The sequence below is a fragment of the Battus philenor genome, unplaced genomic scaffold (assembly GCF_028537555.1).
Source record: "Battus philenor isolate CCGP_79_NKW_IND1 unplaced genomic scaffold, ilBatPhil1.0.hap1 SCAF_28, whole genome shotgun sequence".
In the NCBI taxonomy this organism is placed as follows: Eukaryota; Metazoa; Arthropoda; class Insecta; order Lepidoptera; family Papilionidae; genus Battus; species Battus philenor.
Window position 1 is genome coordinate 9,190,175 of NW_027181691.1, and position 14,673 is coordinate 9,204,847.

Genomic DNA, 14,673 nt, shown 5'->3' on the forward strand with positions numbered 1-14,673 from the left:
AAAATTTTTAAAAGTATCCAAATTCTTCATTACATTCATTTTTACAAAAAGAAACAAATGACAATTGCTGTGATAAAAACAAAACTACTTATTTTTTAATGTCATTATAACCAGCCAGATACAGCCAAAGAGATTTTATAACAAATTCTATTTGCGAAGACTCCCTAAACTTAGTATGAATGTTAGAGGTAATAAAATAAAACTAGCTATAGTACATTTACATTTATTATAATAAATTTAGTTCAGTTTATTGTGTGCAGATTAAATGCCGTCTAAAGTGAAGTTACCGACGACCGGCAAACTAATTATATACTTTGCACTCGCGCGTACAAACCGCTCAATTGCTTTCGTACGCGTAACACTGGAATGACGACCTCGCGGGCGCTGCTGCGGTCTCCAAGCTTGCGAATTTTGTACAAGTCTAATTTAAGTTTAAACTTTATGATTATATATTAACTAAAGACGAGTGTGGTCGGAGCTAACCCGCGATGCCGGCGATCGCTTCCGAGGCGAAGTACTTCACGTCGACATCGGGATCCACGTTCAACTTCTCAAGTACGGGCTTCACTTGCGGCTGGATGACGGCGGGGTCGAGGAACGGCGCCATCTTTTGAAGTGTTTTAGCCACGTTGAACCTAACATTTGCCACCTCGTCATCGGCCATAGTCAGGACAGTAGGCAGCAGGACCCTGGTGGTTATATCCTTGCCGCAGACTTCAGACAGCACGTTGATGCAGAACAGATAAGTCATCCGGTGCAGGTAGTTCTGCTCGCGGGATAGCGCCATCACTTTGGGTATGACGTTGGTCTCGGCCCATTGCGCTCCATATTGTTCCACCAGCTTCTTCAGGTTGAGGGTTGCAGCCTCCCGAATGGCGTACACGTGGTCGACGAGCCACGACATACACAGCCCAGTGAGCTTCTCATCAAAGAACTCCTGACCCAGCTGGCCAGCCAGCAGTGGCATGTGTTCAATGATTGCCAGCCTTACACGCCACTTCGTATCCTCAGCTAATTCAACTATAGCAGGCAGCAACGACTGCACCAACTGCTGAATACCAATCACCTCATTGACGCACTCCAAATTTGATATGATATTCAACCTCACTTCTGGGCATTCGTCTTTCAGCTGCGTAAGGAACAGTGGCAACAGATATTCAATGGTATTGTGCCTGCCCACAATTGGGCTCAATCCCATTATAACTGATGCAAGGGCAGACTTCACATGTTGGTTGGGATCACAGACTAAGTCCTTTATCTGGGGCAAGATCATGGTCATAATGATGTGCTCCTGGTGAGCTTTGTCAAGGTTCATGCAGAAGTCCTTCACCTGCAAAATGCGAGTTTAGATTACTCTTAAGTCCTAAAGGAAATAATCTGAAAATGGTTATCTATTTTAAACTTTACTATCCTAATTGTCAGGAACTTGGACAAAAGTTCTTAGGTCCGTCGAGAATTTAATATCTAGAAGACGATACACTTTGATAATAAATATCACGCCTGTCAGAAATATGTAAAATAATTGCGAAGGAACTAGTATATCTTGTAAAAATGCTCTTAAGTCGATAGGTAAAAATACCTATAAGATATTGAGTTTATCTATTGTACAATGTTTGTATATGAAAATAAATTCAAAAGAAATTTTGTTTGAGAGGTTACACTGGACATAGGCCTGCTGCAATAGGATTAGTTGGAAAAAGCCTGTACCCAGAATTGTCTGAAGATCGTGACCCCTTTTGAATAGTTTGTGATAAAATGAATGGTAAGGCTATATATTACTAACTTTTCCGGCTGCAGCCGCGCGCACTTCGGCCTCCGTGTCCTTAAGCAGGCCGTGGAATATCGGCGCCAGGTCGGAGCGCGCCAGCTCCGGGCCCACAGCCTGTTGCAGCTCCACGAACCTGCAACCAAAATATTTTAAATTCAAAATCACTGCAAGGGGGAGGTCCCTTCAAAGATCGCCGCGATGAAGTCTTGTGCTGCTCACATCCAGCGACTTTCACCATGTTGTCGGTTCACCTAGTTGAGGTCCCAACAAACATGGCGTCTACCCACTCATAATCGCCTCTTGAGAACTCTTCGAATATAACGGTCGGCTTCGAGTGCCGGTCTGGCGTTGAAATCAGGGAGGAGACAATACCCTCCCTGATAGGCGGCGATGACAAACAGGCGTTCATATCCCTTTGTAAAGAGATCGCCAAAAGGGCGATAGAAAGAAATAAAACAAACAGAGTATAAAAAGATAAATAGATTAAAAACATAAATAGAAACAAAACTGTGATAGAAATAATTATATATAAGTAATAATGTGTAAAAAAAATGTAAAATAAAAATATAAATCAAAAAATGTAAAAAGAAAAAGGGAAGAATGATAGACGAACAGAGCAAAAGGGTAAGAAAGAAGAAATGTGGTATAAAAAAATGGAATGAAAGATCATGTATAGAATGGAAGCAGAGAACGGAAATAAAAAAAAGGTGAAAAAAAATAAATTGCCCAAAAAAGACCCTGTCCCACCACAAGATAGGGGTTATTTCCATTAAATTAAAAAAAAAAATAACGGTCATTGGTTGCACGATGATGATGTGATGTGCCCTGCCCACCGTCACTTGAGATGGGCAATATTAAAATAAAAACTAATAATCATTTCACTGTCCCTGTTACCCTCAAATGAGAATAAACATATTTATTTTATATAGCATCGGTCTAAGATTTTTAATAGCTTGCTGTCACATAAGGTACGCAACGAGGGCGGTATCGCCCTCTAAAGAGCACTTGAACTTTCAATGTCAAGGTAAATTGAAACTTATTGAATATTATTATAAATAAATATTCTATAGAACAGTCTAACATATTTATATGAATATAAATAGATGAGAATAAACTGGTATAGTTAGCCATGTTTTAAAAGGGGCAGTGTTATATTTGTTTTGCCAAGAGATTGGTAGTGCGTAGAAGGTTGGGTAACTATGGTTTAGTGTATTTCCAATTCTTTAAATGTTTGGAAATATCACTACAGCTTGTAGTTTCTTGGAAATTTGTAAGGTCAGAAATGAATGGAGGTAAAATATTACTTTACCTACCAAAACAATACAAACCCACCCTCCTCCAAACACTTGACCAATTATATTTCAAAGTATGAACCCAATTACAATTTTTGGTTATTGGTATAAAAGCTTTTTATCATAGGATGGATTTGATTTTTTATATGCATTAGGATGAGTCTACAGGATGTTACATATTTAATTAATCTGGTCTGAAGATGTACCACACCGTTTCAAGGTGCACTATTTTCTATGAACAGCTTAAATGACCCTTAAAACACAGAAACTTTTGTTTTACTGATGAAAAAAACTAGTGTTGGTTTATAAAATATAGAAAGAATGAGTTTAATTAATTTTGGGAATTAATTCAGAATAGAAGTGATTCAAAGAATTTTTTAAATACAGTATTTCAATAATTACACTACAAACAGCAAGTTATTGAAGGTAGTATAGAATGCAGATCAGTTGCAACAACACTCATTATTAAGACACTCAGACCATCTGTCTTTGCAATTAAAAAAGTACTTATTTAAATAAAAAACACAGACAAAAGATAAACACAAAAAATAAAAATAAACTTCTAATTCCCAAATTTCATCTTGTAAAAATTAACAAATCATTCATGGGCCTGCCAGTGCATAATGAAGTTATTACAGGATATATCAGATTGAAGTTTTAAATCTAAAATTAAAAGTTTATTATTAAATAAATCTCATTATGGCATTTAAGGTTTTTAACATTTACATGTTTTGATCAACTAAAAAACTCAAATAAGCTTTGTTTTGTAGTCTCATTTGCATGGCTAAAATTTTAATGTACAAATAAAACATTATTAAATTTCTTTTAAAAAAGTCAACTGTTTAGTTTCTGGCTGGCTCTTTTCAGCAGAACAGCATTTTGAGCCTTTGGTAGTTTACTACATATAAAGTGTACATAATCGATTCTGAAGTGCATCTAAAGACTTTCTTCATTAAAGATCATAAATATTGAAATGAGACTGACTTGTCGGCGACCATGTAGCGGACGCGCCAGGAGGTGTCTCCCGCCCGCGCTCGCACGGTGGGCATCACCAGCTGCTCCATGTCCTCGGGCGGGAGCAGCGCAGCCACTGCCGCGCAGGCCTCCGCCGCCAGCAGTCGCACCGAGTCTTGCTCGTCCTGCAAAACACACATATTACACCATCTAAACTTCCTACAAATACATTTACTTATTATGCAGATTAACCTCTCCACAGTTATTGTTAAATGGTTAATGGTGAACATTTATTATGGTGACAATGGGGTTGTTATGTCGTGACAAGGATAAAACCACAAATTGAAAATTAAAATTAAATCAAAATATATGCTTTTGAGAGAAGAAAAATGCAGATTTTTTCAAAATAGAAAACAATTTGGGTATTATGTTAGTTTACTTTTTAGACTTGTTTAGATAAATAAATAATATCTTTATCTAACGTTGTTGAGTAAGATTTCTATTTCCTAATTTTCCCTTAAATATCTGTAACTATATAGATATGGAGAGAGACTACACAAAGAGGAATGAGAAATGCAAAGTAAAAAAAAATTAACATAATATTCTAGACTCCAAAATATTTCTTGAAACTTGACCCATTTCTAATGCAATGAGCATGTAGTCTTTTTTAAATTGTTTTTGTGGATTATTTATACTTATTTACAATACAATACCCTTGTCTTAAGATAGGATATTCTTGCCACTGCAAAGGTTTAAGATAGGAATATAGCAGCTTTCATTAAATTTAGGACTGCAATTACTACCCTTTAAAATATATGTACTTCAAACATTAATGATATGAATTCTATTAATCTTGTTAGTTTTTAGCTATAACTTCATCACCCATTAGATCTCATTTTAAGTTGGAATTTCTGTATAAAACATGTCAAGAATGCTTTTAATGTTAATGTCAACCAACTTGTATATGCCATGTTAACTATTGAATATTTGACACTATGTCTTGAACTGGTCACTATTTAATGAAATCAGGCGTTATTTTACGGAAGTCCATCCTAAGTAAGAAAAGGACCAATATTTAGCCACTTTCGCACGTGCCAAACAGAGAGTCAGAGCTCTGTGTTTGACACTAATCAGTGTAACATAACTCCTGAAGATGCCCCGTGGGGAGGGGTGAAACACGTGTTGGGTGAAATGGTTGTAGTTGTGTAATTCGCATTGTTTGCCGTATGCGCATTTAACAGCGGGCTGACGAGCGGTGCACTTTGTTACACGATTACCACTGCATTTGCGGAAGTGGCTAAATATTGCTCCTTTTCTTATCTGGTCACTATGTCATTTGTCCTTTTACAAATTATTTAATTCTTATTGCTATAGACTATAGACGCCCACCATAACACATAGGCTTCCTGCAAACATTGCTATAATGATCAGTTTAGTGCAGCCGGTATCCTGTGTCTTTCCACGTGACCATGCTGTCGGCCCACCTAGAGGGGGCAATCCCACGCCGTGTCTACCGTCTCGCGATCACCACTCGAAAACCCTTCGAAATTCTTTAGTAACTCTATCAAACCAATTTTTGTGAACACCTTTATATCAAATCGATCCTGACAGCAGAAGGAGTTTAAAAGTGTCCCAGGCGGTAGCTATGATTATCAATTGCTACAAGGAAATTTATTTCTTGTTGAAAAAAAAAGCTGTTCAGCAAACATATAACAATTTAATTTTGTTTTTCATAAAATGATTGAATGGTTTATTTTGTTTTAATTAAATACGTTTTCTTTAATTTTAGGTTTTTAAAATGTTTACTTTGTCCAATTTAGTTTGAAAGTAGTAATATTTACACAGCCCTGGAACCTATCTTCGATCTTTACATGGTTTGCTATAGAAAATCTTAATTCACTTTGCGTCGTATTTTTTTGGAATGTATCTACGACGCAAAGTGAGGTATTGGTTTATATAGACTCGTGGTTGCCACTGGAGTACTTTCAGTGAAGCCAATGTGAGGTATAGTGTACCTGAGCCAAGTAGACGAACATGGGTATGAGGTCACTCTTCACGTATTCCACCTCCACGACGCGCGCGAACTCGCCCAGCTTGTAGGCGGCAGCGCGGCGCACCATGGGCGTGTCGTCCTGGCACAGCGAGCGGAAGTGCTGTCTCAGCTCTGCTTTCACCGGGGCCGACACGCGAGTGTAACACACGCTGGGAAAGGAAAATATCTTTATAGCGACTGGTATAAACAATTCATGAAAACTGTAACAATGTCATTTGTGACAGGGAAGTGAAATAGTACTCAAGGGACATGAAGAGAAAGCATGGCATGCTTTCAGGCTACGGTAGACAACATAAAAAAGTGACTGGTGGAGTTTGGACTACAACAGCAGAGGGCAGATAAACATGGCAACACAGTAGATGATGTGGATGTTGAGTGTGATTATGGCAATTAGTTGTAAAGCTATATTGTATACTTTACTATTCCTGAAACAAAGATTATTATTATTATATACCTGAATAGTCCACATGCTGATGCTCTGGAAGTGAACCAATCACCTCCAGCAAGACGCTGGACAAGGGGAACAAAGTGTTGTTCCAATGCCTGTGGAGTGTGATGTGCAGCTACCGCTCTCAGTGATGCAACAGCTTTATCACGGACTACGGTCTCTTCAACTGTGGCAAGTGATTCCAGTGGTGCCAGCAGGCAATGGGCATATTCACCACCACCAACTAAGTTGATGAAGTTGCCTGTAAAATAGTTTAGTATAGTAGTATTTCAAATATTAATATACTTATAATCAGCAGTAGTTCTATATAACAAAAACTCCACTAATATCTTCTTAATTATCTTCTGTTAGAAAATCAAATGGATAACTGGATGCATAGTTTTTTGGCAATATCTTATGACGGCATCTTCAATGTGTAATTAGTAAATAATTAAAAAAAAGCAACTATTTACTGAGTCTCTATCTGCACAGAAGTACAATACAGGTTGATTAGTTATAGGTGTAAAGCTTTAAGGTGAGAATGTACAGCTTATTTTTCAGCAAAAAAAACTTAAAAGCACACCTATTTTGTATTGAAATGCAACAAGTAAATAGCCTCTAGCAGTAATAAACCTGCAGACAGATGGCAAACAGTAATTATTGTGGTAATTTGAATTATGAAAATGCTTTTTCTTACTATTATATTATCATTACGTTATTAATAATTTCTAAAATCATTGATTTTTAGACATGGTGTACAATACATTAATTAATAGCAAATGGGATATGTATGTGCAGTGTTAGGCCAGCAGTAGAGGACTGAGACTTTTATTATTCAGTTTGTGCATTAATTATATAGGATTACCACTGTTCACAAACAAGTATCCATAGGATAGGTGTACCATGTGTGATGTGTATAGTACCATACTGCGATAACTAATGCCTGCAAAGCATGGTAATTATGATATATTCCCCTATAGATACCTTGGGGAGGCTATTGAGTCTATGGGCTGAAACCGGTTATACATTCACCCCTTTGAACTTATAAGCAATCAACCTTTAACCCTTTGCGTTTGGCAAATTTCTCTGATGGGAGTACCAGCTAGACGAAGCAAATTTAACTTTTCAGAGTTATTCCTCCTTTAGAAGATTTAAAACAAAAATAAGGATATTTGAAGACATAGAATTCATTGAAACTAGTGTTTAATGGTACTTCTTCATCATAATCATCTTCACTATTCTCCATGTCACTGTCAATTCTGTTTTTTAGGAGGAACTATGTAATTGTCATTGTCATCACTTTCACTGTCCACATTTTCATTATGTACTTCAAATTCTAATTCTAATGAATTAGTTAGAACTAATTCATTATCTTCACAATCATTCCTAAATTCTTCCATTTTTGAGAATTTTTATATTTTGAACACAAATTTGGTAATATGAACAGTTCTTTTTATTTTAAATTAACATGTGATATACTGAAAGGCTAACTTTCTGTTGATCTCACTACTTCTACTGATCCAGAAATCTTTTCTTCCTTCTCAATGACACTGACTTTTACAATGACTTGCGAATACAGCCACTGTTGCAGTATCAACAGCAAAAGGTTAAACAAACAGGTATAACTATCCTTTAAATATAATTTTATAGAAAGCAATTGCTTCCAGAAATCTTTCCTGCCCTCCTAATGACACTGACTTTTATGACAACTTATGAATGCAGCCATGGCATCAACAGCAAAGGGTTTAACAAATAGGTATAATTATCCTTCAAATATAATTTTATAGAAAGCAAATGCTTTAGAAACTACATTCTATAATTAGCTATCACTTCAACTACAACATATCTAATATTTGCAACCAAACAATCTTTGGTAAGAAACCAGTTCTTGTCAACAGACTTGATGGAGTTGTTACTATTTCAGAGAAAGAGTGTTTCTAATGGCATGTTTAATATTATATATAGTAAGGCATGTTTTACAAAAATTTCCAATTATGCTGATATGTTAGAAAACCAAGTCACCTTCAAATGTTTTTATGAAAGGTGTAATTCATTTCTATTTTTAATTGTTATTACTTTTCCATATGTCAACAGCCATCCAGTAGTGACTCTCTGGGTAATTGTAAAATGAATTTTATAATAGTAAGCATTAATAAATTTTAAGGTATCTTCACAAGCGATAAATTATTGTGTAATATTTTAAGACAACAATTTATATTATTCAATAATTTTTGTATTTCCAATACAGATTATTTATCCCATTGGGTACGGATTTGTTTGAGAAAATATTTGCTTGTGGTGTTTTTGACATAATAGGCCAGTGTATCGCAAATAATGTTTACCAAAATAATGTAAATGATTCTTCTACTATGACTGTTATAAGATAAAATAGAATGATCAGAATTGTGCCTAACCACAAATAAGTTTATCCACTCCTAGGAAAAATATGTGAAGGTTGTATGTCAGCTATCCAATGTACCTAAGAGTTTAATTTTTGGTCTGATATCTTAAACACATTATCCAGTCCTATAGAAAAAAATTAGACAGTTTTGTACCCAAAGAGTTGAAGTTCTATATTGGTTTTAGCTGAATGACTTTGATTTTAATATAAGTGTTTAGTTATAGGTGTAAAAGTTTATTTGCAGTCTGATATATTCCATCCTATCTGAAAATTATTAGTTTCACAAAATAATAAATATTGTAATGATAATGAAGTAAGATAAAAGTATTTTCAAAATTCTTATTACTTCTTATTAAAATCTGTCCTTAAAGACTTGACTGCCAGATGTTTATGGCCATATTTCAAACTGATCACTTTATCCTGTATAAATTAGAATTTATATATTTATATACATGATTGGAAAAGGATGTAGAAACTTTTTTCTTAAAATGAGCCCTATATTTATTGCTTTGAAAATATTAGGAGGACCAGAAAGTAATGTGGATTCTGTCAACATAATTTATAAAAAAACAGATTGATTTTTACCACTCCAGCATTGGAAATTTGTATACTAGATAGCAAAAAGATGTTGATATCAAAGGCCAATATATTATTGATTAGAAATATATACTTTTTAATAATGTATTAATGTGAATTGAACTTAAGAAAGCGATATTACTTTCTGGTCCCCCTGATAGTTTCTATTGATATATCCATGAATATAATTTTTTACATGAAATAACATAAGGTACATTATGCAACCAACTATCCCAATGTCTCTTCCTGGCATACAAACAAGTTTCTTAAATAGATCTTTTTAATAATTTATCTATTAGTGACTCATTGATTGCCTCAACTCTTTTGTTATTAGTTATTTAAAAGTGAAAAGCAGGCTTCACAGTAAGGCAATCTTGTAAATCTTCATACAAAGACAAACATCAAATTAAGCTAATATTTAGAGATACCATTTGTTGTTGTATGTCATAATTATCAGTTTTTATATTTTTATTTTTATTTTAATATGTAAATTTTACCATATAATGTATAAAGGGTTGACAATTTCAATATATTTTTGGGATAAATTTGTTGAATTGACTCAGAACTTATTTATATATAATTAAACTAACGCCAAGCACCTAAACATGCCTCTTGTCCGAAGTTAGTTTGGACTAATTAAGAAATATTCGGTTACCGGCAGGATGTATGGATTTCTACTCTGACGACTTTGAGCTAAATAGAGATCTCACTTGATACTTTATAGATTAGTTATAAAGGAATATAGTGAAGACTTACCGAGTTGTTCTGCTAAAGCCAACAGCACTTCATCCTCGTCATAAATGGTGTCTGTGAGGAAGGGGATCAGCTCAGAGCGGGTGCGTTCCACGCCAAGCGCCAGAGCTATAGTAGACAGCTTCTTGATGGAATTCAGTCTCAACTGTACATCCTCGTTTTTGAGTTCGTCTATCAGTACCGCGATTGGGTACAATGACTCATCTGTCCCAGAGTCGCTGGCAGCCATTTTCTCTAACTTTTGGTTATTTTTTTAGTAATTTTATTTCGAACACGAGTTATAAACCTCTACACTGATTTACGTCGTTATTTTTATAAAATTCTTCTACTTTTGAAAGCAAAATGGCAGCATTAGTTTTCGATTGTCTATAGGAGGACCATAGACAAAATTTTCTTTTCATGTACAGTAGGGATGCCAGCATAAAATGATATCCATGGGAGGAAAGTCCATACGAACAAGTAATCCTGCTCAGGAATAGTTTACTTTTGTGATTGGATAATGTAGATATACTCTTGAAGTTTCACTTTTTTCGGTACATTAAAATGCATCTTTATTTTAACTTGTTATAGATAAAACCATTAACAAGTGTATCATTATTATGAAAGGCTATTTGAAATCTCTTGAGAAAAATTTATGGTAATTGGTGCAGCACTCAGAAAATAGCAATTATTTCATCATAAATATAATACATAATATTACTATCTACTTTGCTCTAGGAGTTTCTAAAAATTAATCCTTAATTTTAAAAAATACCAATTTAATTCTAGTAAACTTACAGCGATGCCAGACATTGAAGCATATAAAGATTTCTGTTAAAGAAATATATTCATTACTACCATCAAATTTAAAACTTGTTATTTAAGAACTTAAATTTCTTCATATTTTTAACTTTAGTGTATTTAATAGTTTCACATGTTTTCTTTGCTTAGGTCTTTTATCTTAACATGTAATTTTTCTCATGATACACTGTAACATTTTGCGTAACATTTTTCAAACTCGCGATTTAATTGTACATCATAATTTTTTTAGTCTTAATTTATTTATAAGGTTAAAAATATTAATATTTATGTCATGTAATTTTATTACATGCAGGCAACATTTACCGAAAGAAGTACAATTAGTTTTATAACTTTATAGAAAAAAGTGATTCAAATCAACAAGAAACATATACTCTGATAAAAAAGTTAGAGAATTTAACTTAATTCACTGATAATGTCCAATAAAATCACTCAGATATTGTTCTCATTTTGAATTCAAAATACCTGACTCTTTGGAAAAATCTTGGACCTCCTCAAGAAAGAATCTACTACAGAATCGTTTGATAAGCCGGTCCGGTACATTCTTTTAAACCTACAGACATCTAACACACTGTAGCTCACTACGTACTCAGCGAGTTTGAATTAAACTACAAGAAACTTTGTATTGTATTATGTAATACTTATATTGTATATTTTATGCTCAGAGAAGAAAGTTCCGTATCAAATAGCTGAAAACTCTCTTCTTACTACATGCTTTTAGTAAACGTAAGGATAATAATACGTTGTAAGCACAATACCCTAGCGATACAAATTAGAATTAATAGGAAAATTTAAAAAAAAACGCACTGATCGCGCTTCGAGTATCAGTGAACGGCATTGACAAGTGCTGCCATGTTTCATACGCCGCGCGACTGTCAAAAACCTTTATTCCCATAGATACATAAATAGCCCTGTAATTTTGTCAATACAAGTACTGGACAAGGCGGACAGGCGATCTTGATAATGTCGTCGGAGGACGCTGAATGCAGGCTATTACAAACCGCTCCTATTGGAAATCTATAGGGAGTTCTTTGTCCAACAATGGACTTCCTATGATTGAAAAAAAAATCAAATAACTCAAATACTATAACTTAAAGTAACAATACAGGTTATTCATGTATTACAACAATAAAAAAAATAACTTGAAATCCATTCATTCTTTTATACATTTAACAAAAATACAGATAACTACTATTAAAAAAAAACACAAATGACAGAACAAACTACGTAAAGAAAACTATGTTGATTTGAAAATATGTAATGTTATTGTAATATTTAATAACAAAATTAAATAACATGTGTGCTTTATTTTATATATTATCTATCCGCCCAATAAAAAAAAATCGTTAATTCAATAACAAATAGTTATAACATTCGTAATATAGTTTATTGTCTAATTTTAAGTAATTATGTATAAGTTTTATGACAATAAATTATTTAAATCCGACCCAAAAGGATGATGATTGAGCTTTTCATATGAAACAGCCGCTTCACATAGTTTTATTTCAGAAAGAATTTATACTGTACTTATTAAAAACTCCATGGTTTGATTTGACTTCTTTAAGCCTTAAAAAAGAGATTTTAGTTACATCTATTATTTATACTTTTCTATTTATGTCATATAATTTATGTTTTGTCAATTTTTGATAATGTTAATAATTTAAATCTTTTATAAAATTATTATTAATTGCTAATGGGGCAAGACGAAGATGATCTTAACGCTTCCATCGCTCATGTTATATTGTCATGCGTCGCCGGACGAGGGATCAGCTCGCGTTCCTCAAGATACGCGCAGCCAGGAATGCACGCAAACTTTTTTATACACGGTATAATAGGTTTCATGCATTATCAGAGTAAGTATTTTTGCCAGACTGACTGACTGACTGACTTTTTTTTGTCACATTTTGAATTTAACTTCATAATTCAAATATTATAGTGAATATCATAGTAATTTAATATTAATGAACTTACTGTAGATTTTCAAGGTTTTAAATAATAAATAAAGTGAATAATGTTATTTATTGTTTCGAATTTTAAAATACACGCTATATTGTATACGTATTTAAGCGTAAAGAACCTTAGATGTAGAAGCGGTTTTCTACTCTAATTGAAAATAAAGACTTTTGTGTGAAGACCGCATGATTCCGCGCGGAACACCATTATGGAATGCTTGTACTGACCTATTGTCTATTGTCTCATGTGAAGTTTTTGCTGTTAGCCTTGTGGCTTTTACAACTTCATCGGAAACGAGTTCACGGAACGAAGGGGTCCGTGAACTATATAAAATTACAGGATTCTAGTTTCCGAACCCGTATCAGTACATGGCGGGAAGATGAGGAAGTTATAAAGGTAGTGGTCGCGACATAGTAGCAGCCTACTTGTACTGACCAAGTTACATAGCTATCAATACTCCTGTGGGTATAATATCATGAAAGGATTTCTCAGTAGTGCGGGTTATGAATGGTTCTTTGTAGCGACCTTTGTCAATCCGCATCCTGGTAGACTTCAGACATTATTAGAATCCGTTCTCTGTCAACAAGATGTTTAGTCGCTCTTTGCTAAAACTGTGTCCCTATCCAAAAAATTAATGGTTTCAGAAATAATAAATGACGTGACAAAAATACATTCGTTCATTTTTTTAAATTAGGTTCACTACATATTAAATTTAATAATTATTTATTATCTATCCCTGCAGACAATACTGCCAGAAGTTATTAAGTTAGCTTGTCCCATATTTATAGAAATAATACAAGATTGTAATATATTTTAGAGTTATTATTTTATATAGGCGTAAAAGTTTTAAAGCTTTTTGTAGACAAATCAGATGTATATTCATCACTACAAAGCTTTTACAACTATAACCGGTTTGTCTGTTATACAGATTGCATAGATAACAAATTGAATAAAAGGCCCAGATACACGACGGTTTTTATCGTTTTTTTAATATTCGTTTTGTTATTTTCAGGTGGAAAGTTCAACAATGATTTTGCACGTGCATATGTTATAAGTTACAGAGCGTCAAAATATCTCGCATTGCCGTGCCTAATGGCCGATTTGTATCGAGGTAATGACGCCTTGAGTGTTTTACATCTAGCGTCTGGTATATTACCTTTCGCCCTCTCTTTATCGGAAAAAGACAATGTGGAACTCGGGAGCTTGATGATTGCTTGCAATATTATATCTTTATGTTATTATTCTTTTGAGCATAATAGAGAATGGGGATGGTTCACGGCGGGCTCTGCCATCTTTGCTTACTTTTTAGCACCACAGATGGGGCCTAAGATTATGTATCCGCTTGGATTGGCGTTGATGGAATATTGTGCATACCGAGTGAGTAGTGTACGGATAGAAACACCTTCATAGATTTTAATGACTATCGAAATTTTGTCACGCTAATTTATGTAACTTATATCTTATTTTTTCTAAGAACTCTTAATAACAATTAATGGCTGGTGCAAAAATTGAATTAATAAAAGAACAGTTATTTTTCTTTTGTGTCTATCATTTTTTAAAACCCTTAACGTAATATACATATAACATTAATAAAATACAAACTTAATTAAAAAAGTTGAATTCTGAATAGAAAAGCTACAAGTTGACATGAAATAATTTATGAGAAAATAATACACAAATTTAGTAGAATTTTTGTTA

General features: G+C 34.0%; 2 protein-coding genes across 2 annotated transcripts; one reads left to right on the top strand and one right to left on the bottom strand.

The window, feature by feature from the left end:
* Window positions 1–211: 211 nt before the first annotated feature.
* Pp2A-29B (Protein phosphatase PP2A regulatory subunit A) lies at window positions 212–10,595 on the bottom strand. Its single transcript, XM_068769324.1, has 6 exons — window positions 10,228–10,595; window positions 6,522–6,756; window positions 6,030–6,216; window positions 4,045–4,199; window positions 1,784–1,901; window positions 212–1,330 (listed from the first exon to the last, which is right to left on the bottom strand). The coding sequence occupies exons 1-6, from the start codon at window positions 10,451–10,453 to the stop codon at window positions 479–481; spliced, it is 1,773 nt and encodes a 590-aa protein (XP_068625425.1). The 5' UTR covers window positions 10,454–10,595; the 3' UTR covers window positions 212–478.
* Window positions 10,596–12,715: 2,120 nt separating this feature from the next.
* LOC137925847 (uncharacterized) lies at window positions 12,716–14,385 on the top strand. The gene is made up of 2 exons (XM_068769309.1): window positions 12,716–12,875; window positions 13,988–14,385. Exons 1-2 carry the CDS (start codon window positions 12,716–12,718, stop codon window positions 14,383–14,385), a joined length of 558 nt encoding a protein of 185 aa, XP_068625410.1.
* Window positions 14,386–14,673: the final 288 nt, after the last annotated feature.